General features: G+C 39.9%; 2 protein-coding genes across 4 annotated transcripts in view; both read right to left on the reverse strand.

Annotated features, from left to right (window-relative positions):
• The window catches only part of znhit6 (zinc finger HIT-type containing 6), a 33,280-nt gene extending 9,298 nt beyond the window's left edge, over positions 1 to 23,982 (reverse strand). The window contains exons 1-7 of one of the 2 annotated variants that reach the window (XM_037770898.1): positions 23,703 to 23,967; positions 22,374 to 22,439; positions 17,593 to 17,699; positions 17,372 to 17,457; positions 15,259 to 15,362; positions 3,754 to 3,822; positions 3,409 to 3,489 (exon numbers count right to left, since the gene is read on the reverse strand). In XM_037770898.1, coding sequence (XP_037626826.1) covers positions 3,409 to 3,489; positions 3,754 to 3,822; positions 15,259 to 15,362; positions 17,372 to 17,457; positions 17,593 to 17,699; positions 22,374 to 22,439; positions 23,703 to 23,821 — 632 coding nt within the window. In that variant the 5' untranslated portion in view covers positions 23,822 to 23,967. Of the gene's footprint in view, positions 1 to 3,408; positions 3,490 to 3,753; positions 3,823 to 15,258; positions 15,363 to 17,371; positions 17,458 to 17,592; positions 17,700 to 22,373; positions 22,440 to 23,702 lie in introns of both variants that reach the window. The other variant, XM_037770899.1, reaches the window with a different exon arrangement.
• Positions 23,983 to 25,704: 1,722 nt separating this feature from the next.
• Positions 25,705 to 27,260, reverse strand: part of LOC119488797 (collagen alpha-1(XXIV) chain) — a 96,597-nt gene continuing 95,041 nt past the window's right edge. Inside the window, exon 60 of one of the 2 annotated variants that reach the window (XM_037770705.1) lies at positions 25,705 to 27,132. In XM_037770705.1, coding sequence (XP_037626633.1) covers positions 26,986 to 27,132 — 147 coding nt within the window. In that variant the 3' untranslated portion in view covers positions 25,705 to 26,985. The remainder of the gene's footprint in view (positions 27,133 to 27,260) is intronic. The other variant, XM_037770706.1, reaches the window with a different exon arrangement.

Here is a 27,260-nt window from a genome sequence, read left to right on the forward strand (position 1 = left end):
TGAATGTTCTGCAATCAGAGAGCCTGCCTTGTTCAAAGACCGCAGCTCATGTTGGAAGAAACATGAGCCTGGGAAATGAAAAAGAACGTGAAGCAAGAGCAAAATTACAAAGATAAATGCAGGAAAGTAAGATTGCGGGAATTAGACACACCAAACGAATCCTGTGTGACTGAAATTGGATTGAGTTGGTTGATATTAAAAGATCAGGACATGAAATGACCTTTGAATTACAAACTGAATGTTCTCCTTAGTTACATTGAGATATCCCACATTCCAGTTGAGCACAATTGTGACAAAGTGTGGTGGCACAGATCAGCAGTGTTAAATGAATTCTTAAACGTTCACAATGAATCTACGGTTCATTTTAATTAGAAATTAGGAATTTGCTGTAGAGAGGAAAAGGAGGATTTCAAAATGAATGACTTAGTGAACATGAATCTGTTAAGAGCTATATTTATGTCTTCATCTATTCCTTCTCATACAGGGCTCTTGTACATGCACACTGATTTGTACTTAGTCTGTAACTGAGGCATAATCCTAAAACTCACTGCTGCCAAACTCAATTACAGGGGCTCTGGTCTGGCGTGCAGGCGACGGTGAACCTGATACAGGTCATCACAACCAAAGCTGCAGTCATGGCTACAAACTAGGGATGTCACGATAACAGAATATTAGTAGTCAACACTAATACCAGTGAAATTAGACGATTCTCGATACCAATTCGATACCGTGGTAAAAAACAAAAGTAAAACAATAAATCACATATACTTCAACATACACTCCTTTATAAGCATTCGCATACTGTTTTTTGTTAGGAAGTTAAACAGGTCATAATTCCCTCTCTGTTATCTATTTTATATTGCTGTGAAACATCTCCTTCAAACAACTGGATTTATTACATTTTTTTTGCCAAAAACTACATTTTACAAGATAACATTTGAACACACCATGATAATGTTACAACTTACCTCCCAATACTTATTTTACTGACTAGATCCTGAACTCATCATAATGTAAATCAATGGTTTCGCCATCTAGGCTTTTGGTCGTCACTATGTTGTTTTTTTGCAACCAGAAGTGACACAAGAGGGTGGAGCTAAGTACAACCGAAAGATGATTAAGACATTTTTAGGTGACTAAAAAGGTTATAATTAACTTTCATGAACTAAAAACACACTATGAAAGGGTTAAAGTTCCGAGACCAAAACACGGACAACTTCCAGACCGAACAACGCTGTGGTAGGGACCTGTCAATCACAAGGTAGCCACGCCCTAAAGCATACCCTGTGTTATGGTTTATTTGACTCTAAATGGGACCATAATTTACTAAACGAACATCATGCTGTATTGAAGAAGACTTGAAACTAGCGATTGAGACCATAAACTCAAAGACTGTTAGCAGCCGGTAAGCAGCACAGTCCTGCGCAGAGCTGACAGCTAACGTTAACTAGCTCTCATCCTGCCGATTTCAACACCAATTCGTTGTTCATGTCGCATTATCGGGGAAAGAATAGGGTGCCAGCCCTGCACATGTCAATAGTGAGTTTACTGCGTCCCAAACACACTTTCTGTCATCCCCAGTACGACGGGATGCTAGTCTTGAGCGCTAACAGTACCTATAGTACTGTAGAAAAGCGGGCATCGTCACATTTTCAGAATTTTGGAATCGACTTGGTACCTACGTATAAGTTCTCGTGATATCCTCACTAAAAACGGCCTATATTTTTAGTTAAAGATTGGTGTAGATAGTAAGTAAATCTGGTAAAAAACAGGTCTTTGTATTTCTGTGTTTTAACAACTGATTCCTGTAAGCAGCAGTGATGCTCAGGCTGCATCTTCACAACACAGTTTTAGACAATACAAAAAGGTCATATGTAATGTTCCCAGGACAATACGATGCAATAGCAAATTAATGAAACCGTGTCACACTGGTGTTGGGATTAGTGTTTGATATTATACTATGCTGCAATAGTGCAGATATGAATGTATCTGCATTTCATCAGCAATTACTGTGAGCAATTCAATTAGCTTTGTTTCCCCTAGCCTCATTCCCAGTTGTGGGATGAGAATCCTGAGAATCCAGTAACTAAACACAGCCTCACAGTTGTTGCCAATAACAGAACTGCTCAATTGAACTTTATAAGAGAAAAAACTGGGTTGAGCAGTAGTCGTTATCCTTAAACTCAGAGGTCTTCCAAACCATATATCACACTGGTGTTGACTTCTGGGACTATTATCACATTGTTGAGTTTTCTACTTCTATTCATGAGCCCAGTGACGGAATCAAAACAACTCAGTAGTTGAATTTGTAAATGCAGCACATCGTTTTGAGGTTTCTGGCTTTGCTTCAGGACTCAGCAGGAACTGTAGTCGATGGCACTAAATTAACTCAATATAACTAGACAGACATGGCAAAAAAGCTACATACTGGACATGCTAAATAATGTCTTTGGACTTATTGCCAATATGAACACAGCTTTCACATCACAACACCAGGAACTCTACAGCTTCAACTGTGTGTGTTACATGTATTTAGAGACGCACAGATCCACTTCTATTCAGTTCCGATCCGATTCCAATACCTGAATTTGGATGGAATTCTGATATCAGAGCTCTTTTTGCATAAAATCTGCATTGCATTGCAATTTTGCATTACGTTTAAATGTATTCCAAAGCAATATATTTGAACTGTAGGTTAAGTAGGCTTCACATACAAACAGGTGAAGGAGTGTAAATTGCTATGGCAACTCCTTTAATGTTTTGAAAAACTTGAACATATCAAGTGCACAGGAATGATCAACTACTAGTAGAGTAGTACTACTATATCTATTATCTATTCAAATGTAATAAGAGAATTTTCAAAGAGTTCAATGGCAAACTGACAACTGTGTGCAAATTAAGTCCATTCTAACCGATCGAGGAAGTGGCGCTCTAGGTCGATGTGATTGCTCTTTAATTTCTCACTGAATTGTTTTGAGAATGACCGGTTTGTGCATTATGGCTGTTTTTGTGTTGCATACAATCTTGATGTCATGCTCGTTCACTTGTGGTGTGTGACAGTTGTATTTGTCTGCTTGTATTGTTTGTTTTTATTGTTGTATTGTTGTTCATGTTGCCCTCTTTGCCAGGTCCCTCTTGGATGAGAGATTTTAATCTCAATGAGTTTTTCAACTGGTTAAATGAAGGATATAGTATAGCTTACATATATCTCAATGAGCGCTACACAGAGAGGTTTACAGATGTTATATTTTGGGGAAAAAAGAGCACTGGTATCGGATTGGTATTTTGCCAATACCCTGAGTTTTGAGTTAGGGTATCCGTATCCAGATAGAAAAAGTCAGATCTGTGCATCCGTGCAAAATATGCAAATATCACGTGACACTAAAGTGTTAATGTGAAAAGGCTCACTTTTGACGCGTCACAGGGTCCGACTCTGTGGGATGGATATAAGGGGTCAAGATCTGCTCCAAGGTTTGCCTGTCGGACACCCTAAAACAAGAAGGAGGTTGTGAAGGAAAAAGCAAATGTGGGAGAAAATATGTAATTGTTAACATCCAAATCATGTCAAATCATAATGGAGAACGTCTCGTTGTAGCTTTTACAATCCTAGACAGATGCAGACTGTGCACCTACATCGACCGAAATGTTCCCTACAGCAACAAGCACTCCTTTTGAGTATTGAAACAGTGTTGATAATTTTCTTTTTTAATGAGTATATTATTCAAGATAGATGAATATTGCTGTGTAACTCACCTCCTCTGACTGAACTCTGTGCTGCTCTGAGGAAAGATGAGCTTCACGTGCCACAGGAACTGTTGTTCTCTAAAGGAGACACAGACAAACTCATTTTCAGTTTCAGCTTTTCAAAAACAGTAGTGCTTGATGCCTGTTTTTCACAGACAGATGAGGTCACCAGCGCTCTCACAGTATTCCCTTCACAGTCAAACACAAATGTCCTTGTTTAAATTCAGAGCATAAAATGGATTCAGCCTTAATCTGTCCAAGACAATACGCCTGGCTGCTTCCAAAATCTTGTCCATCTGTGTGACTGTGTGTGTGCGTGTGTGTGTAAACGAATAAACCAGAGTCGCCATGGAGACCATGACATATACACTCAATACTAGGACACCAGCTGGTGGATATCACATAATGATCACTTCTTCTGGGGTAATACTCTGGGCAGTAACTATTAAACGTGGTTGGGTTTTTTTTTTGGGGTTGCTGGGCGTGCTCTACAACCAAACATTTATCCCCTAAACAGCTGCTGTGTTCATACGTACTAATGTCATCTAAATGTAATACATCAAACAATTTGGGAGATACGAAAAACGAGTTGTAATTCCGCCTTTATTCTTTTACAGTAATGGATTAAGTAATAGTAATTTTGAATTCAGCCAGCCAATACACCAACACATTCAAATAAATCGGACATTACAGAGAATGATTCCTGTTATGTAGATAAAACCAAGAAAAACATGGAAAGTATAATTTGCTGCCCCTGAGGAATAGGATATAGTCTACTGGCACAGGCATCAAGAAGTCCTGCTCTCCAGTCATATACCCCACATACTGAGTTGAACCTAACTACAAGGACTCGCGTTGACCAAGACCACAGAATTTGCCATATATAGGGTGGAGCTGATTCCTCAACCCGTTCTCCATCAGAGTAGAAGGACGGAGGCCTTGATGGATCTGAAGGATGAAGATGAAACATACGACGCAAAAAAGCATAATTGTAAGGCACATAGCGGAAACCTTGTTATTAGGGCTCACCAATAGAGATTCAGAGCACAACTTGGATGTTTCTTTTGATATCTTTAATATAAATAAGATTGTATCTTTTTTTGGATTTATCTAAAAACGAAGCTCTGCACAGCTCTTTACAGAGTTACCGGTAGATACAGTAGATTTAATATAATTTATTTATATGTCAATATTTATATTCGCCGTGCAAGTATGTTAATATGTTGTAATTTAGTAATGTTTAAATTCCCCCTCCAGTGTATTTTGGCATTTTTTATGATATTTCACATTTATGTGAGTCATTTCCTGACAATTTGTTTTTGACGACTTAATTTTGTGCTCAAAGTGAAAGAAGGTAGTTGCTAGAACGGGAAGATGACGCATGACTATAGTAGAAGCTGCAGGCCATACATCATCCTCCAAGCTTGTGCAGGTGCACTCATGCTTCTTTGCGTCTGAGCGGCAAAGCAATAAACATTGTTGTGAGATGAGACAGTAAAGAAGAACGATAGTGAAAGAGGGTCGGTGTATTGTGCTAATTCTTGTCTCAACTATGGTCTGATTAACAGTTAATTAATCAAATTAAGTGCCATATAGCTAGCTGTTTTTCAAGCTACTGTAGCTGGTTTCTTATCTAAACTGGGTTGAAAAACGATGCCATCCTGTTGCCATAGTAATGCATTACATAGGACTATTAACCACAACATCATTCTCTGTTTGAGAAAAAACATTAACCAAAAAACAGGAAGTAACACCGGCCGGAGGGGGGCTTTAATATGTTAACAAATGTGCAGTTGGCATGTAAGGTTGGGTATGTTAGCATTCTGTGCCAGCATTAGTCTTTAAATATAGCTGAGGCTGATGGGAATTCAGTCATTAGCTTTAGAGGTGAAATGATTAGTCAATTAATCAATTAGAATATCAACAGAAAACTATTTTGATAATTTATTAATCATTTTAGTCATTTTTTCAAGCAACAATGCAAACAAAAAAAATCATGTTCAAGCTTTTCAATTGTGAAGATTTGTTGTTTTTCTGTTTTATATAATTGGAAATTGCAACAGTTATGTAGATATTTAAGCTTAAAGTGCACCCATTTGGACCTAAGATAAAATATATGTTAGTGTTCAGTTGTGTTTGGAGAACAATAAGAACAGCAAGCATTTAACATTATGTTTTCATTCTCTTGTATTGACAAAGACGTTTAACGTTTGGACACACAATGGACTTTTATATGGAATGGACAAACAGTCAAATACTGGTCAAATAAATAAAACAGTACAAAGGTATAAAGTACATATTCTGATTAGCTCCATAAATCAGTGTCAAAGAGCTGCTCAACTCGACCCCCATGTGTCTTTTTGGACAGCAGGCATGGTTCTGGTGCTTGTGAGGCTGTTTTGTGGATCCAGATGGTGGGATTATACAACAGGGGGCATGTTTTGTTTCCTTGAAAACAGAAACAGGATGGGTAGGAGGAGTTCTAAAGTGAAGAAGTATGTGCAGAACTGGCAGAACACCCAATGAAAGGTGGTTATGAGTTTCCACTTGGCTGTAAGGAGAGGGTGAAGGGGTAAAGCTGTAGGGAGTGAAGGCAGCGGCAGGCATGTTGGGAGTGAAAACAAGGGGCTGGGAGGGGATTCCCTACGCAACTGTAGACGTACTTAACACCTCTAACCCCTTAGTCAGAGGAATTTATGTGTTTGCTCGGTTTTGGCTGAGTTTCTTCTTTAGTGCAGCAGTGTGTGTGCACGTGTAAATGTGTGCAGGTGTGTATGTGTTTGTACGTGCAAGCGAATGAGGGTGGAGCACCAGGTGTGATGCCATTATTCTGTCATTACAGCAAATGGAAACTATGTCTTTCAATGGAAAAGGGGCTTGCCTAAAGATGCATGCAATCATTTCAGGCAAGGCCACAGTGCATACCTGGGATAAGTGCCATCATTCATTGTTGGGGGAAAAAAGAGGAGAGAGCAGCATGAAAAAAAGTCAAAACAGAAGCATCAACAGCAGATGACGACGGCTTTGAATACCAGAACCTGCTGAAAAACATCAGGATGCACTGTCCTGTCCTTGAGCAAGGCATTTAAAACTCTAAAGGAGAGCAAACAATAAAAAGCGAGTTGTGCAAGGCAGTTCCCAATTTGTAACAGTGTATATGAGTAGTACAGTTCCTGCTGAAAACATGCCTGTTTAAAAAGATTAAGCGCTTAAACCACACAAAGATTATGTTGAAAGGTTTATAACCTCAACAGAATCCCATGCAGTAAACTATTTGCTTCATGGCCTGCATTAAAAGGCATTTTCTCCTTCAAGAGGGATTATTCATCAAACAGCTTGTTGGACCACAAGAACTAAGCTTAACCAAACAAAATAGGATTGATACATGGCCAGAATGGAGTGGTAAAAAATGTAAACGTGTTTCATTATTAATACCGTACATGTGATTAGGTTGTTAGTTGTTAGTTTCTAGGGACAAAACCGGACTCCTTCCAATCTCTCAGTTTATGACTGAGCAAATGAACGGCTATCAATCTATAACGTATGTTTTGTGTTTGCACACATGTGCGGAAGCATACTCTCCAAAGTCCAACATTTCCTAAGGGTAGGCACTGGGCAGGACATTTTGTGATCAGCTCTGAAAGTAACAGTATGTGCGTTTGTTTTGTCTCATTCTGAAACCTCAGTGTCCTGAGAAAAAAAAAACTTGAGGTTTCAAATTATTTTCAGCAGCCTGAGCTGCTTAGACAGGATGGAAGTGGTCATCTCTTGCTGCTTCCCAAGTGGTTGCTGCTTCCTCTTTCTTAAATTGGCAGCACAATAGTATAGTATTCACTGTGATACACAATATTTACACAATAAAAATAGCTAAAATCACTAGTCTGGACTTCTTGTGAAAACTTAAAACCCATAAAGTAGGTCCACAGAAAGCCTCACTTTTAGGAACAAAGGCCTGTTGCTGAATTTGTAAAAAAAAATATATATATATATAGTCAATCAATGTAGGGACTGATATTAATATGCAATAGCAATTGAAGTTATTCTGGGGCTAGACTGAAAAGTTGGCAAAAGCACGAGCGATGATTCAGAACAAGCCTTTCACCTTAAAACCAATCATTGGGATAAGTGGTCATTCCCGCTATTGGCTGAATTAGTCATCTTTACCCTGACTAGCTTTATAAATAGAAAGTCTGGAGTCTTTGGTGAATACTATCTTTGTTCTGTTCTTCACAAACCTGACTACAAAACTGTGAGAGTACAAAGGGTGATATTTGAACTTTAAATGCATAATTATCATCTTACATAAAGAATTGCAAACCATTAGCATTCCAGTTTGCACCTTTGCCTCTTTCTCTAAACTTAAACGGAGTCTGAGCAACTGTCTGCATCCGTGAGGGAGACTGAGAAATAAAGCAGACTCAAGAGGAGGATGGATGAATTCATTAACAAAAACCCACTCTGTTGATTAAGTAAGCAATTGGAGTTGCCTGTGCCATCAACACTAGAGAGCAGAAAGCCTGACTGGTGGTCTGGCAGTCAGTGCAGATCCATCTGGTTGGATTAAGGATTGGACAGATCCAACAAAACTGGTGCAGCATGTGGAACCATGTGTCCTGTGTATCTGCCCGTCAGAGGTAGATGCCAGGATTTGGGTGGCAAGTGGGTGCTGGTGGACTGAGATGACAGGACTTTGGGGCCTCTCTACTGAGATACAACAAATAAATCAGTATCTAGAGCCATGCACAACCTCAGAGGGTGGAGTGGCAGAGAGGCTGATGCACGAAAGGGAGACGAGACAAAGATTACAGGCAGCTGCATCGTAAGACTCGTCTTTAAGTCCTGGCTTGAGCCTGAGTTGCTGGACGAATGCCGCAATGTTAAGTCATGGGTCTGCTTTCCCTGAAAAGCTCAGAACACTTTCCTCAAGTCTAGAGGCAAAAAAGATGTTAACGTGTGGAGGGTCTAAGTATGCACGTGTATGTCAAAGGAACGACAGTAGTCTACAGCGAAGCTAGCAGCTCCTTGAGGCTGTGATGATCATTACTTGGGAGAAAAAAAAAGGTTGTTGAAAGGATGACAAATGGAGCGACATTTTCGCTAGTCTTAGAGTCTTACCACTAATGGGGCAAAAAAACATAAATTTTGGACTGATGTGCATAGGCATTAGCTTTAGGTATCCTGACATGAACTGACGTGATGGACCGATGGAAAGTTTGACCCATGCTGAAGTGAAAGGATAACCCAGGTCATTAGGATTTATCCTCTGGGGAATATTTGTACCAAATTTGATGGAAATCCATCTAATAGTTGTATATATTTTGCCAATGTAGCCACCTCTAATGCCAAAGCATTAGTGTGGCTTAGAAAATTAGAAAGGTTTCATGGCCAAAAGTCATTAACACTAAAGTTTTGTCATCCAAGAACAAAACTATGTAATTAATTTTGAACAACACATGGGAACCTAATCATTAAAATTCAGTCAACCAAACATGACACCTGGCAAGTTTATATGCCCTCTAATTCATGCAGCACACTCACATTTCTGGTGAATTTACAGTTTGGAAGTTCACTTAGAGCCAGAGAGCAGTATGTAGCCCACAATCAATGTGGCCAATTGTGATGACAGCGTTTGCAACACTGATGAAACTGCTGCTTGCCGTTGTGATGTGAGGTTTGCCTCGGATGGCAGTCGGCAGAGACTCTGCTCTGCATCAGCAGTGGTTAATCACACCAATGGCAGCCAGAAGGCTGTTTCACTAAAGCTGCTGCTGATTGTTTCATTTGAACTTAATTTTGTGTGCAAATTGAATAATAGTCGTCTGCTGCCATGCAATCTAGGGTGAAATATGGTTCTGTCTACTTAGATCCATGTGTGCATTTATTCATCAAATGCAATATTTCATACACCACAAAGGTTTCTACAGTATTACATCATTTTCAAAATTGCATTAATTGGCCTAATTGAGGTACTTAAGTTACACCCTTTTTCCATTGTCCCAGTATTGCAAGCTTTAGCTGTGGCATGTTACGCACGTGCATTTCCACGGCACCTTACCAGCAGGAACAAGACCAAACCGTTGCTTCAATAGGACGCCTACCATCTCTTTTGTCATACTACTGTTGCTGTAATGAAATCTGGTGAAGTCTGGTGGACTAATGTTTGCGCAAGCCAAACACTTCCTGCTGTTGAGATTAGAAGCTTTCCACTAGCGAATTAATGGAAGGCTTTTATTATGAAGCCGTTACAATAGTGGCTGACTTACGGCTGGAACATGCTTCTCCAGAATGTAGGTACTAACTAGAGCATTTGAGGAGTCAACCAACCACGTTTGAAGCCAAAATGGCCACATTCAAAGGCAGAGTGATTGTTTGATAGCAGTAAGTACTTGTAGGTGGAAGTAATCATAAGGTGGCGATAACATGCCATTTAGTACTGGGCCACAAGCAAAAAAAGAATGAGAACAAATCAGTTTCCCTTCACACAATAACACGGTTGCTTACAGCAAGCGAGATATGATTTTATGGACTGAGCAGTTGCAGTAAGAACACGTGGATGATGATGAGGATCTTGATTATTTTGTGGCTCTACGAGAAGCTGAAGTTACTGCGGAGTGAAGACGGTTTGTTCGACAGCTGAACAGAAAACTGAAGCAAAAGGGAACGTTTAGCATTTTAGGGCAAGAAATAGGGATCCACTGATACCGATATCGGGCCGATACTGACTCAAATATAGCTGGATCGGGTATCGTGACAATGGGGCCTATCTGTTCAATTCTATTCTCTTTGTATACCATATACATTATATGCTGGAATTTTAATTCCTGTGTAAGTTTTGACCCATTTGTTGCTGCATTAAAAAGGTTTACACTTGAATTGTAATTCCTGTTAATTTTGAAGATTTTCTACCTTGTTACTGGTGTATGATTTATTATTTTAAGAATAAATAACAGTTAAATTTAAAGAATATAAAATGATATCTATGTATCTAATGATTCCAGTTACTTCCACACAGTGAGGCATACAGCTTATTAATTTAACACTGGTATTGGATCGGTACCCGTCCGATACCTGGGCGGTACTGGGACTGAAAAAGTCAGATTGTGCATCCCTCACAAGAAATACATTCAATGGAAGATGTGATGCATTTTGAATATTTTAGGATAAATGTATGGAGCTTTGACAAGCTATAAGGCACGGCAACACACACAGTGTCTCCAACAGACATATCTACTAGGTTCACTGGGTCCACAAATCTATTTCTGGGTGATTATGACTCTCCTCCATTTACAAAGATTATTTTCCCCACAAGTAGCACTTGATTTTTGAGTTCACTGCACTTCAACACCTGTCAATATCAGGCAACAAAATTAGGTCTCCTCTAAACCAGAGAGCTGGGTTAAGTGAGGTTGATTCCCAGTAAATGGTAGACTGGCATACATGGCACAAATCCACAGCTTCTCGTATTACCAATGATCTCAAGTTATTATAGAAATATGTGCAGTTATTATCCACAGTAACTGCCTCTGCGATATGTTGTCCGGTCCACTCAAGCTGAGGAAAATGCCCTGCCATGCCAGGCTGGTGCTGTAGAAAACACAATTCCACCCTAACACAGTTACTCCCAATGTTCTGCCAAATGCCAGCTATTATATACTTGCCCTCCAAAGGCTGGACTGAGAGGCAGCCTGTGATTTTTCGTCAACCTCTTCACTGTTTGTGTCTTGTTTTTTGTTAATTAGTCACCAGCAAATAGGTGGAAAGAAAGCAGTTGCATGACCATTATTTTGCGTACAAACATTTTAATCAAAGAGATGTATGCTCACAAACTCACACACATGCGTTCACACTTATATTGACACCATTGCCAGGCATGAAAGCCCTCTAGTCAGCTGCCTGCCAGTAATGATCCTTGTCTGGCAGTGCGAGTGCGTAGCATGAATATGTCGCTAACCAGCTGCAGTCACACTCCTCGCACATCTGCTTCTTATATTATGTACTTGGTACATTCTGAAGCATATTCTCTCTCCGTCTCTCGCAATTTATTGTATACCTTTCATCCCATCCCTTGTGTCCATTTGCTGGTCTCTGAATGGGACACTGTTGCAGTTAGCTGAAACATCTTCGCAGTGAGAAACTAACCAGACTAAACAAAGAAATAAGGCTGTGCAGCTGGCCAAAGATTCCTCTACGGATAGTGCAGCAGCAAAAGCATAAATATTCATCTTGTCTCTTTTGCTGGAGCAGTTGTGGGAATTTAGCACATTTCCCACATTGTTGTCCCTTTATAAAATAACAAAAACTTAACAGTTTATTCTGGTCTCATGCTACAAAAAACTTTCTGCCACCATCTGACAAGAGTTGGAAATGGGTAGTATGGGGTTGGAGAGTGTGCTACTACAACCTGACATAATGTTGCCTCATCCTGAGATGCGCACATTTAACTCAACGCCTGCAAAACACCAGAGACAGACATGACAGAGTGGTAGACTTTAAGGATGGAAAAGAGGGTGGCGAAAGGGAAAGCAACAACATTAAACCAGCTGGAGAGACTGACAAAGGTTTCTTTTTAGTGGCAATCCTGATTGGCACCCAATGTTGTCCCTGGGCATTTCAGACTCGTAAAACTTTAATATGCAGTTCAATAACCATTTTCCCCCCTCGTTCCCTCCTCTATTCTTCCACAGAGGGATTAGAGTGGCAGCGCTCAGCCTCAAAAGAAATGGGAAAATGAGTGGCAGGAGGTTGTCCAAGGAGGGAGAAAAGATGCCAGACATGACAAGACCACCAGTAGAACGGAGCAAATTGGAAAAGTGCCCATGCGAAAAGAATTACTTACTACTTCAGGGTCTAAAGGAAGTAATAAGCCTCACTCACAAGTCTGCAAAGTTGACCACACTGAAATAATTTCTCCCAAACTACCAATGGGGGAACGGTTAAATAACAACACCAGCCTTGTTGGTGGTGTTGTATGTCATTATGTGTGTAATTTAAATGATAAAATAGTCATTAAAATGCCATTTTACCTTTTTCTACAGCTCCTTCACTGACCGTAATTACTAACTACCGCCAAATTTCGGATGAGGTCAACAGCTGAGGAACAGCTGGGCACTGACCTTCTCCCAGCCAAACTTCTCTTAAAAACTCATCTGCATCATGTACGTATATTTGGTACAAAGAGTGACGACTGGTCCTATACTATCTAAGCTTGAAGAGGATAGACCTACTGATGATAGACATAATGTTGCTCAAATACATTTTTAAACTTTAACAAAACAACAAGCCATCAAAAAGTCTATTGATGAATGACTACAGTACACATATACACTCACCAGCCACTTTATTAGGCACACCTGTTCAATTGCTTGTTAACACAAATAGCTAATCAGCCAATCACATGGCAGCAACTCAATGCATTTAAGCATCTAGACGTGGTGAAGACGACTTGCTGAAGTTCAAACCGAGCATCAGAATGGGGAAGAAAGGGGATTTGAGTGACTTTGAACGTGGCATGGTTGTTGGTGCCAGACGGGCTGGTCTGAGTATTTCAAAAACTGCTGATCTACTGGGATTCTCACGCACAACCATCTCTAGGGTTTTTCAGAGAATGGTCCGAAAAAGAGAAAATATCCAGTGAGCAGCAGTTGTGTGGACGAAAATGCCTTGTTGATGTCAGAGGTCAGAGGAGAATGGGCAGAGTGGTTCGAGATGATAGAAAGGCAACAGTAACTCAAATAACCACTCGTTACAACCAAGGTATGCAGAATACCATCTCTGAACGCACAACACGTCCAACCTTGAAGCAGATGGGCTACAGCAGCAGAAGACCACCCGGTACTAGCACCGGACACTTTATTAGGTATACCTTGTACCTAATTAGGTATACCTTGTACCTAATTAGGTACACCTTGTACCTAATAAAGTGGCTGGTGAGTGTAATTACAGAGCGTGAAACACACGTAGCATAGCTATTGTTTTTATTCCCCCAATCCTGGAATAGTTTTTTAGGAATTGTTCCTTTAGAGGCCCTGACACACCAGGTCGACGGTCGGCCGGTCCTCGAGTGCAACTTTTTGGCCAAGACAAAGGTGACTTGAGGCGACGCAGCTGGTGTCCTTCGGCACCGCTATTTCTTTGATGTCGGGTTGGTGTGTCTGGGCCTTAAAAGGAACAGTCTGTAGGATTACGAGGGATCTATTGGCAGAAATGAAATGTAATATTCATAACTATGTTTTCATTAATGTATCATCACTTGAAAATAAGAAACACTGTGTTTTCGTTAGCTTAGAATGAGCCCTTCATATCTACATAGGGAGCGGGTATTGTTCATGGAGTCCATCATGTTGCACCACCATGTTTCTACAGTAGCCCAGAATGGACAAATTTAACACTGAGTCTAGAGAGAGCCTTTTGCGCTTTTACATTACCTGAAGGCCATCTCTCCGATGTGCCTGGTTGCAATCTGCAACCTCACTGCTAGATGCCACTAAATTATCCACACTGGTCCTTTAACTGGGATAATATCGTACTGGAGGAGATGCACTGCAGCTGCCCAATAATGTTTTTTCTGCAGTATGGAATACGGTGCCATTGATCCTCAGCAAGAAGAGTGCATGTGTGTGTCTACCTGCTGGTTAAAAGCTTCAAATATACTGAAACTGAACACATCTGACATTGGCCAACAGAAGGACTACAACTTTGCAGATTGAAAGGTCTCCTCTTGTACAGGATTCAACTGTTGTGTATAGGTAAACCTCAACTCTTTTCAGATTATCAGAGACTGGATGTCAATAACACCTCATCTGCCTCAGGTAAACCATCAATCACACACGTTTAACAGACATGGGTAGACGTCCACTGACTTTCATCATCATGTACCCGACAGCCATGAGATAACCTAAAGAGAGCCAGCACTAGACACAACTGCTGTTAGGGCTTAACAAGAGTGCCATCCTGTGGTAAAGTAAAACATCACTAATCAGAAGCTCATTTAGCTCCTATAAGCAGGACTTAGTGTTGAGTGTTGTCTTTGACTGTGACTGAATGCATCATAAAAAGTCTGAAAATGTTTGGGTAAGACGTTTAGCAGCGCTGCTCTGATGGAAATCCAAACACCCATGTTGTTGTTGTGTTACTATTACTTTTGTTTGTGTTCTGTCTTTTCTATGATATTGTAGCATGTGTGAAGGATATTTAAGAAATGAATAATTATTTACATATTTCATGATGGTGGATTTTCTCAAGACAGTAATGACAGAGTAAAAAAAAATGTTTTTGTAGTCTTGTTTACAATAAATAAGGATATTCATGGTACTTTTAATTGTACCGAAGAGGACGGGAAAGAAAGTGATGAGCCTCAGTCACTAAATTACCTCTGCAATCTTGACTAAATCTAAATAATTTGTTTCACTCTCTGCAACATTAGTTGTGTGAAACTACAGCCAAAGACAAGACAAAAAATAATATTCTGTTTAAAGTAAAAACACATTGTTTGTATTTGAGTTATTTTATTCTCACCTTGTGTAGAAGAGGGTGGAGTTTTCTTTGCTCTTAGTGAAGGTGACGGGGAGGAACCTCAATGTGATATTCATCTTTCTGGCGTTGGCTGCTAGCCTCTTTGCCTGTAAAACAGAAAAGTAACGACAGTGCAGTGCATTATTAATGCTTTAGTATTTTCATGAAGGCCGAAAAACACATCAAGATTCATAGGAGCAAACGGAACTACCTACCAGACTTTTAATAAAGATCTCACAGCAGCATGCTTCAGACAAAAAAACTGTTTAGTGAAACAGGATGTAACAGAAAGCTTCTATTCTTAGCCTTGAACAGATTTGTTGGGACAACAGACTGGCTGACATTTCAGAGGAAAAGTCAGTGGGGAGGGGGGCTAAGGTCTAAATACCAAATATCTGTTCTGCATCTGTTACGTTTCATTAACAATTACACCAAAGATGACCTGAACTTCTTATTACTTGCCTCATCTAAATTTGAAAGGACAAGCCTTTCCTTTTAAGCACTCATGTGGCTCCTTCATGACTTCAGATCGGTGCGTAGTGAGAGACAGTAAAAGAGATTTATTAAAAGGTATGACTATACAAGGTTACTAACAGATTACAGCACTTGCATTGTTCTGGAGGAAACCCAAATCCCAAAGCTTATCATGTGCCAAGCCGTTATCTCTTGCTGAGAATAAGCCTCATTATTTTGATTGATTTGTGACCGCTGAAGCATCCACTGCCTCGAAAAATCCCATAAAAGAACATGCATCACTCCAAGCGATAAAATATCAAGTTGTCATGTAGTAATAGTACAGGTGAAAGCTGGCTGGCAGGGACACGGAACGTTACATAAATGAATGTCTGTGGTTTGGAACAACAGCTGTAAGCCTTGCATAACCGCAGCCGCAAATTATATTAAATTATAAGTGAAGCAATAAAAGCACAAAGAGAAAAACATTTAGATGATGCTGTAAAGCTCGGTAAAGCTAAGGTTTTTCCTATTATTGTTTTCACCTTTGGATTTTCAAGAGTTGTGTGCATCAGGCATCTTATCTTACAGTGACATGTATTTATATATTTTTGCTATAAATGTAACTTAAGCTCTTCTTAATTGTTCAGGTTGTTTCTGAAAAGGAGACGTAATAAAGACAATCACACAAAATATTTGCCTCAATAAAGATGTTATTAGCTTCACATTCCGGGCCAGAGCTGTCTTTAAACGTTACTCTTACACTTCGGTGTATGTCGGGGTGAGTTGTTTGATAAATATGTCCCAACTTATTTTTTTTCTTTCAGTAAAATCCTTTTTTAATCCTGAATTGTCTCTTTAAATCATTCTTAGATGTTTGAAAAATACGGAATACTTGGTCTTCAGATGGTGTGGTCAGTGTCAGGTCAGCCTGTTCTCTCTGTTTGACAGTGATTCAGTTTATGAAAATCTCTAAGCTTTTATATCTTACCCAGTATTAACTTTCAATTTAGGTATGATTTGGTGCAGAGATGGATTTTTCATTACTCAGGAGAATAGTCTTGGCTGAACAGTTATGAACTATTGCCTTTTTTTTAAAGCTAACACATGATCAGTAGTGACAACAATTCAGAGAGGACCATCTGTTTTTACTTCTTAAATACCAAAACAATTCACACTGAATTTCAGACACATACAACTATTTGAGAAGACCTTACCTAATGACGTGGGAATGGTATGTTCAATATATTTCTATTTCATACAAAAAGTACAGTTTGCAAATGTGCTGGGTGCATTGCACTAATCTTGTCGGTTAACGGTTAATAATCGGTTAACAAGGTTCGGCTATCGGTAAAATAAAAAAATTAAAATTAGCATCCCTAATAATAACATAATAATAATAATATGACTATTATATTCCATTTCTGCCAATAAATCTCCCTAAATCGTACACACTAGACCTTTACATATTTTAAATTCAGCATTGTTTACATCCATGTTTACTAGCTTGCAGTCTTCTTCTTCTTCCCAGTCTTTGCTGGTGCATTGCTGTGTGGTACAGCCACCAGTTGATCATAAAAAAAAAACTCCACAAGTAACCTTTAAGGTACAGTACTCAACATTAATCATGTGCATGAACTTAATTTGTAAATCAAGGACATACTTTTGAAGTGGAACGAGGAGTCCGGATGAGTTTGTCTCTGGTGGCACCATCAGCAAATCGTCCTGTATCCTCTAGAAGCCTGTAGTCTGCAGTGCAGGTAAAGGACAAATAGTAAACCACAGTATAGTTCTAATTATAGTTTAAAAGACCACACAACAGCTAAACGTATTCTGGCTGCTTTCAGGATTTCAGTTATGGGAAGGAGTAAAGAAGATACTCACCATTGAGAAGTGTCATTTCATCAAAATGTGAGAGGGTCACAAAGGCAGTTTTATTTCTAACTCCACTGCATCCCGTATCTGTCTTGTGTTTCTTCACACACAGCAAGCTGGAAAATGCACACAAACTGAATTAGTAAGGTAATGCTTCAACTGTTTACAGGAATTTGGTTTGGCAGCATTTCAGCTTGTCCAGACAGCGGCACAGAGGACAGCAAAAAGAAAACTGGACAAGGAGTGATGGAAGACAAACTGCAACAAATGTTATCCAAGAGCAGTGCTGGTCTGCTGAACTGAGACAGACAAATATGACACAATAGCGTACAATTTTTGATTAGGAAGGTAAGAAGTTAGACTTTTGTTTTACACCATTAAATTAAAAGGGACTGTGTGTAGCCTTTTACAAACAAACGACCAGTCTCCACCACAACTCAGACTCCAACACAAACTCCACGGAAGTACAGAAAACACAAAGTTATATCTAGTGACGCCTGTCTTGCAAAACATGCATGTGAGAAGTGAGTGGTGAAGCAAGAGAGAGCGAGTGGCGGCGAGACGAGCGAGCAGCAGAGCAGAAGATAATTAGTTTGGCTCTGAGAATATCAGTGAATGACGGTGGAAGTAGGAAAAGTTAACAGTAGGATCAACATCGGCCGGGGCCTTTAATTCATGGAGGGACCTTCGTTTGGTCAGCTAATATTACTGCCAAACGTGAAATATGTAGTGCTATTGTGGTTTTAGCTATCAATCACGTTCAGTCTCGTGTGTCGCCTCACTGTTGTGACCGATGCTTGCTCGTGTCTACGTAGTGCGAGCACAAGCGCGAACAACAGGACGCCGAATGTCGTTGACTTAACGGCCACAGGTGTCACTGTTAACAAGCAATTTCTGATTCTTACATAGAGTCCCTTTAACTGAAAACTTTACACATTAGTGACTACAGTAGAGTTTAATTGAATGTTAGCCAAAACGTGTCCGAACCACGACACAGTTCTGTTAGTATAATAGCTAGATTGGTTATCAGTAAACTGATCGAAGAAAAATTAATTCAAATGAACAATTTCAAATCAGAGAGATGATATTAAAAGATTACTGAAACTAATATGGTTATTCAAAAGTGCCTGTAATTGGCTTTCTGAAAGGTCTTACTAAAAAACAAGGCATGGAAAGAGCCATTTTGCTGAGAGACAGGTATTTGGCCAGGGTTGTATAAGGACTGTATCCATAGAAACTATGTAAAAGGAATGCTGAATGATGCCCAAAACAACAGGCAACCATGAGAGTAAAAGGGAAGGACATCCCCTGGCGCCCTTTGAAAAACCTTAATGAAATTTTCAGGTATGACCTTCAATATGCCATTTAGTGCGTGAAGGTTGGGCTGTAAATATTTCAGCATCCTCAGAATTCGAGAGGAAAGGCCATGGAGCTTTGCCATTACTAGCGGCATGTTGTTGTTGGCCATGAATCAAAGTAAAGTTCAGTCAGTAAAAACAAAAACACACAACACAAATATTATGTTGCTGCACGCAAAGGTAGAAGAGATTTCCTATAACTGTTTGTTACGTAATTCTTTAGCGATTTATTGTTTCTTGTCAGAAAAAGCAGAACTATTTCTTCGTTTTTTATTAGTGATATCAGACACAGATGGAATATAGCTTTTATGCTGCATGAAATAATATGATCTCATCATGGAAATAGAGCAGAAGAACAGGGGAAAATCACTGTCAAACAGAACTCATCTTATTCATCTGATCCCACTGCAATTTTAATAATATAAATAAGTATTTATCTCTGATGACATGTGAAAGGGTTAATTCAGGGGAAAATCTGCCTGCAATCATACTCACAATTACTAAATTATCCAAGTTCATGGACAAAAGGAACTAATACAAGTTATAGCGTGAATATGCCTCTTTAGATAACTGTGATTCCTGCGTTCACTTTGATTACATTACAAAAACTGCCAACCCTGGAGCCATGTCAAGAATTTGGGTGGACCTCACTCTTTGTGCTTGCTTTACTGCCACTATCCATTTCATTACTGTCCAATACATACACAAATATATATTATTTAAAAGACTACATAGGCCACATGTTTTTCCTGTACCTATTCATCCATCTTCATCTTACATTACATCAGACTCACAGGGAGATTGTTTGTAAGCACATGTCCCTTACCCCTCAGAGGGTTGCGAGAATCCTAGCGGTCTTGCGTATCTTCCGACTGGGCAAACGCCTACAGTTGGTTCACTTTCAGAGACTGCTGGGGTTGATATCAGCAGCAGTGTTGGTGATTCCGCTGGGTCTGCTCAGGGCTCGGCCCCTGCAGCGGTGGCTGAATGCGTTCAACCTCCATCCACGGAGGGACAGGCATGTGAAGCTCAGAGTGACTCAGTCATGTCAGAGAGCTCTGAGCCCATGGAGGGACCACAAGTTGCTCACACAAGGTGTACCCTTGGGCAATCTGCCTTCAAAGAGGACATTGGTGTCCACAGATGCCTCCAGGACAGGCTGGGGAGCAGTCTGGGAGGGCAGAATGGCGAGAGGTGTTTGGAAACCTCCATGGGACACCGAACACATCAATGTGCTCGAGCTGAGGGTTGTGTATCTGGCTCTCAGGGCCTTTCTCCCATTCATACGCGGCAGGCATGTCCTGGTGAAGCTGGACAGCTCTGCCGCAGTTTACCATGTCAATCATCAAGGAGGCACGAAGTCTCTGCGGTGCCTCAAGGTTGCACAGAGGCTCCTGTCTTGGGATTTTCCACGTCTGGCCTCGCTCAAGGCTGTCTATGTACCAGGGGTGCTGAATCGGGCAGCAGACCTCCTCTCCAGATCGGGGCCTCTCCCGGGGGAATGGAGACTACACCCGGAGGTGGTGGCGAGTTTGTGGACTCGTTTTGGCATAGCTCAGGTAGATCTGTTCGCATCCAAGGAGACAGCCCATTGCCAGCTGTGGTTTTCCCTGAGGCCTCCAGGCGGTCCTCTGGGCCTGGATGCTCTGTCTCACGAGTGGCCGAAGGGGTTACTGTACGCTTTTCCCCCACTAACATTGATTCCTCATGTGCTGGACAGAATCAACCGGGGGCACTACAAGGGTCTGTTGGTAGCCCCACGGTGGCCGGAGAGACATTGGTTTCCGGTCCTCCTTCGCCTGGTTCACGGCCGACCTGGGCCCTTGCCACTCAGGGCGGACCTTCTGTCTCAGGCGGGAGGAAAAATTTGGTATCCCAAGCCAGCTGTTATGCAGCTGTGGGCTTGGCCCCTTCTCAGTCCGTTTCTCATGACCTGAGTAACGCTGTTCGGGAGACCATAGATAATGCCAGAGCACCCTCGACACGCTACAATAACAAGCAAAGGTGGAAGTTGTTCTCATCGTGGTGCCACCATAAAGGGGCAAATCCCATCACCTGCCCGGTGGCTTTGGTACTTGACTTCCTCCAGTTGCTGCTGGATGCAGGTAGGGCAGCTAGCACCCCGAGGGGCTACACTGCTGCTATTTCTACTTTCCATGACACAGTGGGGGGTCTTTCGGTAGGGAAGCACCCCGTAGTGTCCCAGAGGTCGAAATAGATCGTAAGTTATGTCCATAACTATGGATCTATGAGACCGAAGGATGACCATCACCATCTCTTATCGCTCGGAACGGGCTGAGGCGTTCCAGGCAGGAGGAAGAGGCATGGTTTTCCGGATGCTTTATAACCTACGGCCAGCCTCTTAAGGTCAGTCACATGACTTTGTTGATATTATGGTCTCGCAGATAGGAAGAAGAATGGCTTCATTCAAGGTGAAGACCGTGGTGACGGTCATCCTTTGGTCATCCTTCGGTCATCCTTCGGTCATCCTTCGGTCTCATAGATCCATAGTTATGGACATAACTTATGTTATATTGCTTTAAGGCTGCAAATGACGGTTATTTTCACTGTGGATTAATCTGTCGATTATTTTCTCGATTAATCGATTAGTTGTTTGGTCTATAAATGTCCAGATAGCGTCCTAAAATGTGTTGTTTTGTCCACAACTCAAAGACACCCAGTTTACTATCATAGAGGAGTAAAGAAACCAGAAAATATCCACATTTAAGAAGCTGCAATCAGAGAATTTTTACTTTTTTTCTAAAAGAAATGTTACTCAAACCAATTAATCGATTATCAAAATACTTGGTGATTAATCTAATAGTTGACAACTAATCAATTTATCATTACACCTCTAATGGGTAGCCTCAGTATACATATTAAAAGAGATTGGTTCAATTAATTTTCTAGGAATTGTCACTATTCTGTCACTTTATGTTTCCTCTGCAGTTTAATTTCTTCATCATCTATGTGTAGGAGCAAAAGACGACTTCATGGAATTGAACATGTGTCTAGAAAAAATATACATAAAATCATGTAATTTCATGTCATTCCCCGGACGCTTTACAGCAGCCAACTGCTTAGGATGGGTTAAATGCAGAGGTCAATTTTTATGTATGTATGAATATGACAATTGTAATAAAGTTTTTTAAGTTGTATAACATGAACAAAGTGGAATAATAATCAAATAAATTCTGTAGGGCAGCAGTTGTCATCCTTTCTTTGACAGTGACTTTTGAGGGCTTGTCAGTTTTAACAAAAAAAAAACTAAAGAATAATTAAGTAGAACCAAGAAAATTTAATATAAGTCTTTTCTTTCCCCTACCTTTAATTATATATTGTGGCCCTTAAGATTTTAAGATTTGTGTAGGTGCCCATTGTGGCTCTTTAATTGTTAGTAAAATAACTACATTAGGTGTTCAATAATCTCACCTGCAAGAATGGCCCAGACAGGCAGGACATCTGTACTTGGCCTCCTCTGATCCACACACACCACAACTGCAGGACAGACAGACGACATGTTAGCATGGTGGTGCACACAAATTGTGAGCAGTTTCACAGTTAAAGTGTGACAGGGTGGCAGGGTATGAAATTAGAAAGGTGAAAGGCAGGTGAAAGTTTCAGGTCACCTGCCACCATGGCAGACAGGTTTTCCTTATATTAAGAAATATTATTTTTAAAAAGCAATTATAAAGCCTAAATTAAATATATTATAACACTTCATTTTACAGGTCCGCAAATTTCATGGTAATTAGGTAAGTGATAATTAGCAAGTAACCTATTTGAAATTTCTTTGGAATTACTGCCAAAATTTACCTCAAAATGTATTAAATTATAAACATTATTTAATAATTATATTCCACTATTTCTCAATAGCTGGTAATTAATTTAATACATTTCCAGGAAAATAATACAAAGTTAATTGTTTTACTTTATTTCCATGTCTGCTGATAAATAGATAATAATTAGCAAATAACTTATTTGGAAGTCTTTTAAAAACTCCCTGAATCATGACATCAGCTACCAGGTTGTGTAGCCAAGAAGTCACACAGTGGTGAGATTTGTGTCTGATCAGAAGTGTCTTCTATTAGTTTTCCACCTCTAAATGAAGAGCAGCCGCTTCTCAAGCCTAAAGGCCCTATTTTAACCATTAGATGCTATTTTAGTATAGAATTATTAAATTATGTTCATAATAAAGTAATTTTTGAGAAATTTTAAGGTAAATATTGGGAAGTGATTGCAAAGAAATTTCAAATAGGTTACTTGCTAATTATCACCTAATTACCATGACATTTGTGGACCTGTAAAATGAAGTGTTACCAAATATAGTCATGCATTAAGGTTACATGATATATCCCATAATTCTACAGTCTGAGGTTAATTCCAGACCCCACAGGGTGGATAAAAAGGACAAAGAAAGTGCAATAAAGAACCCACTTGACTGAAAACTCCCCTGAAAACACACAGCAAGTATTAGAGGGCAACAACACTCACAGAAATGAGACATAAAAAGGTAACAACAAGGAAAGAATGAGTACAGTAGTTGAGTTTGAGCTAACTAGCACATGGCGCTACCTGGCGTTGTTTACATGCCATCAGTAACATCTATATATCTTTACAACTTCTTCAAAAGTGAAAGCAGGGCTCTAGTGAACAAACATTAAAGCTAACATGAACCTGTTACAGCGCTATCTATCTAAACTTACTGTAAATTAGCACAGTTCGCTCCTGACTTCCTGTCCTGTCTGTTAAAACACTTACTTGGAGAGGGAAATCTTTCTTTTGGTTCCTCTCAGCTCTTCTTCTTCTTCTTCCAGACTGTTGTTCTCCACTGTTGCTCTCATTGTTATGTCTGTTGTTGGTACAGTTACAGAGCACATGACAGGAGAAGTAGTAGTAGTAGTAGCCTTCACACACGTTGGACTCAACCCGGTGGCATCAAAACAAACCGTCTTCCGCCGCCGGTGGAGAAACTGGCAGCAACACGTGGAGATGACTTCCGGTTGTGAAGCTGCTCGTTGGCGCCTCCTGGTGTTGGTGGATGAGAACTACAGCGCCCTCCAGTGTTGTCATAGTAAGCACACTGAGATGATGAGGATGGGGATGTGTCCATATAATTTAATTTTTTTTATTTATTTATTTATTTATTTATTTATTTATTTATTTAGTTATTTATTTAGTTATTTATTTAGTTATTTATTTATTTATTTGCACATATATAAAACTGCACAAAATCCAGTCAATGAAAAAAAAAAAAAAGAAATGTGTCATGAGAGGTCAAGGAGCCACAGGCTTATATAAAGGACCTCCCCTCCAACCGCAGGAGGAAAAAAAACCAATAACAAAAAAAGGAAGAAGGATCTAAACTAACATAATTTTAAAAATACAACAAAAGTTAAACAACAACAAGAAGTACACAAAATGTGCAGAAAAAAACTAACCAAACAGTGGAAAACAATCCAATAAAAACAATGAAATACATACAAAAAACAGCACAGAAGAAAAGAAAATATATCTAAACATATCAAAAGATAATTAGACATCATTAATTAAATGTGATGATAATTTCCTTTCAAAATGTTTTAAGGATAACGAGCTCTTGATAACATGTATTTTGGTGTTCCATATTTGTACCCCATGATAATGAAGTGTGTATTCCCCTCAAAAGTAAACACAGACCATATACAATGCAGAGCTGTTGTTGTCCTCATGTTTTCTTCATAGTAACTCCAAATTCTCACTCTGTGCCCAGCTGCAGATTGTTTTTATGACTCTCATGTAGCTTACATGTAGTAAGTGTAGACAGTCTATGATCTATGCACGAATTGAGGTGTTTATTTGCAAGTCTAGCTCCTCACCACCTTTTATGTATGCTTATACTGGATGGGTTTATTGTTTTTCCAAATGTATTTATTAGAATAAAACACTTTGAGATCTCGTTTTCGAGGGGGTCCCAACATAGCAAGCAGATGGACATCAGCATTGCTGTAAGATTTGTGCATGTGTGTGTGAGAGGGAGAGCATGTGCACACACAGTATTTGATCAGCAGTTTATCCTGCAACACTCTGAGTTACTTGCATCTATAATATCCATCCATCGACCGCTTATCCTGTTCAGGGTCGCAGGGTACACTCTGGACAGGTCGCCAGACTATCACAGGGCTGACACATAAAGACAGACAACCATTCACGCTCACATTCACACCTACGGGCAATTTAGAGTCAACAATTAACCTAACCTGCATATCTTTGGCCTGTGGAAGAAAGCCGGAGAACCCGGCAAAAGTGCATCTATAATATGTCAAAGTTTGAATAGGTTAACCTGTGCTAGAGGGATTGGCACAAGAGTCATGAATAGTATACTCACTATGTTGATTTTGCCGATGTAAGATGACATCTTTCCTCGATTTGCACTATGTGGCCTAAATATAGCCCAAATGCTCTTCTGAAATCTAGTCTTTAATGTTGTGTTTATAAGAATCCAAATCATTTCTCTCTCTTTCAAACTATTATGTGAATAGTGAAGAACACCCCGATCACACCCACACACATTCGCACCAGATTTATCCTGCCGGGGTCTGGGTATCAAACTGCTTCTTTAACCTTTAGGCCGCCACTAACCTAAAATAGATTTTGTCAGTAGGAAACAGTATACAGTATAATACTAATTATGTTACGGTTGGCATTCAAGCATAATTTGATCATCAGCATATTGTGTGACTTTGACCGTGTTAGACAAATAAAGTACAGAACCGTTTGTGGATAAAATGCTCCATTTATTTATTTGTCAACGTATTTATTATTTACACATTTGCATCCACCTTTATCCTGCACTGACTTTATATAATTACACTTTGTTCAAGGTAACATAACTTAAGAATATAATGACTGTGTTTTCTGTGTATTCTGACTCTGGCCTATTATAGCTGCCAGTCCACCTAACCACCACTGAATGAACTAAAATAACAGTATGATAAACATACAGTCACAGGTGTGCACACACACAAACACACCTTTTAAAACATAAATACTTCTTTAGACTGAGCTGTGGTTGACCAAATAATTCTCTGAGAGTATAACTTACTGTGGTACAGTAATGTGAAAAACAAAAAAACAAAAAGGATATAAATAAACATACAGTATGCTGTCAATATATACACAGGAAATGTAAAAACTCACTGATGACTCATTCTTTGTTGCAGCACCAATGATAGGTTTCCCCTGAAGAACCTACCACATAGAAGGAAAAGCTACAAAAATATGAAGTGTATCAAAAATGGTTCATAAATTAGAAATGACCAAATCAACATAAGTACTTAGACAACATAACAAATCTTGATGTAACCGGTACATACAACACAAAGGCAAAAAAAAAAAAGTCTAACTTGACATTAGCAACTATTCTAGAAAGCAAATGAGCAGGTAGAGGTAGAGCACCATCTGTCAAGATGTACAGGTCCGACTGGGCAGGACCAAAGACAAAAAATATCATGAAAACGATGAAAAATATAGCCTTTGATCGGGAAAAATGAAATATTTAAAGCAGTCACACATTATCCACATGCTATTGCACTCATAGAAAACCTTTAGTTAGACAGTGCTCCTATGTAGCGGCCTGGCACGCTCCTTCGGGTTAGGCCTCTGCCGAGGATGGTCTGGGTGTGTGTGGGGGTGAGGAGTGAGAGGGAGGCGTGAGTTTTGATAGGCTGCTGCTTGGTGAGACCCTTCCCTGTGATCAGGGAGTGATGTGGGTCCGTACACAGTCAACCTAAGCACCGTTTGACTAACAAATATCAACAAAACATACTTTATACAGTTACTGATAAATATTGGTATACACTGTTCTCCTTTGGCCTTCTAGGCCTGGATGTTCCACAGAGATTGAGTTCTTCCATGCAGGTCTGCCTTCGATTGGATATGAGGCAGTTGTTGCTGGGACAGGTCCCATTAACGGTTTTCCAACAAACTCTCACTCTTTGGTAGCCATTTTTTGTAACAGCCTTGCATTTTAGTAGTTTGTGTAAATATGTTGGTGATGTTGGTGTCAGAGGAAGCAGACTGGACTGATTTCTATATGCCGCTGACTACTGGGCTGTGACGAGGGAAACTCCTGTATGTCTACAATAGGTAGCTGACGACTGTCCTGAGTATGGAAGAAGAAACGTGACTGGTGCCAGCTGCCATCTTGGATCTGAAAGAGGATGGGGTGGAGGAGAGAAAAAAAAAAGAATAATCATTCATGTGATTCATACTCCAAATTGATAAAGTATGTTTCACAACTATTTATTTTGGAAAGGTGCTGCTGAATCAGTCCTGCTC

Source organism: Sebastes umbrosus, chromosome 5 (assembly GCF_015220745.1).
Source record: "Sebastes umbrosus isolate fSebUmb1 chromosome 5, fSebUmb1.pri, whole genome shotgun sequence".
Taxonomy (NCBI): domain Eukaryota; kingdom Metazoa; phylum Chordata; class Actinopteri; order Perciformes; family Sebastidae; genus Sebastes; species Sebastes umbrosus.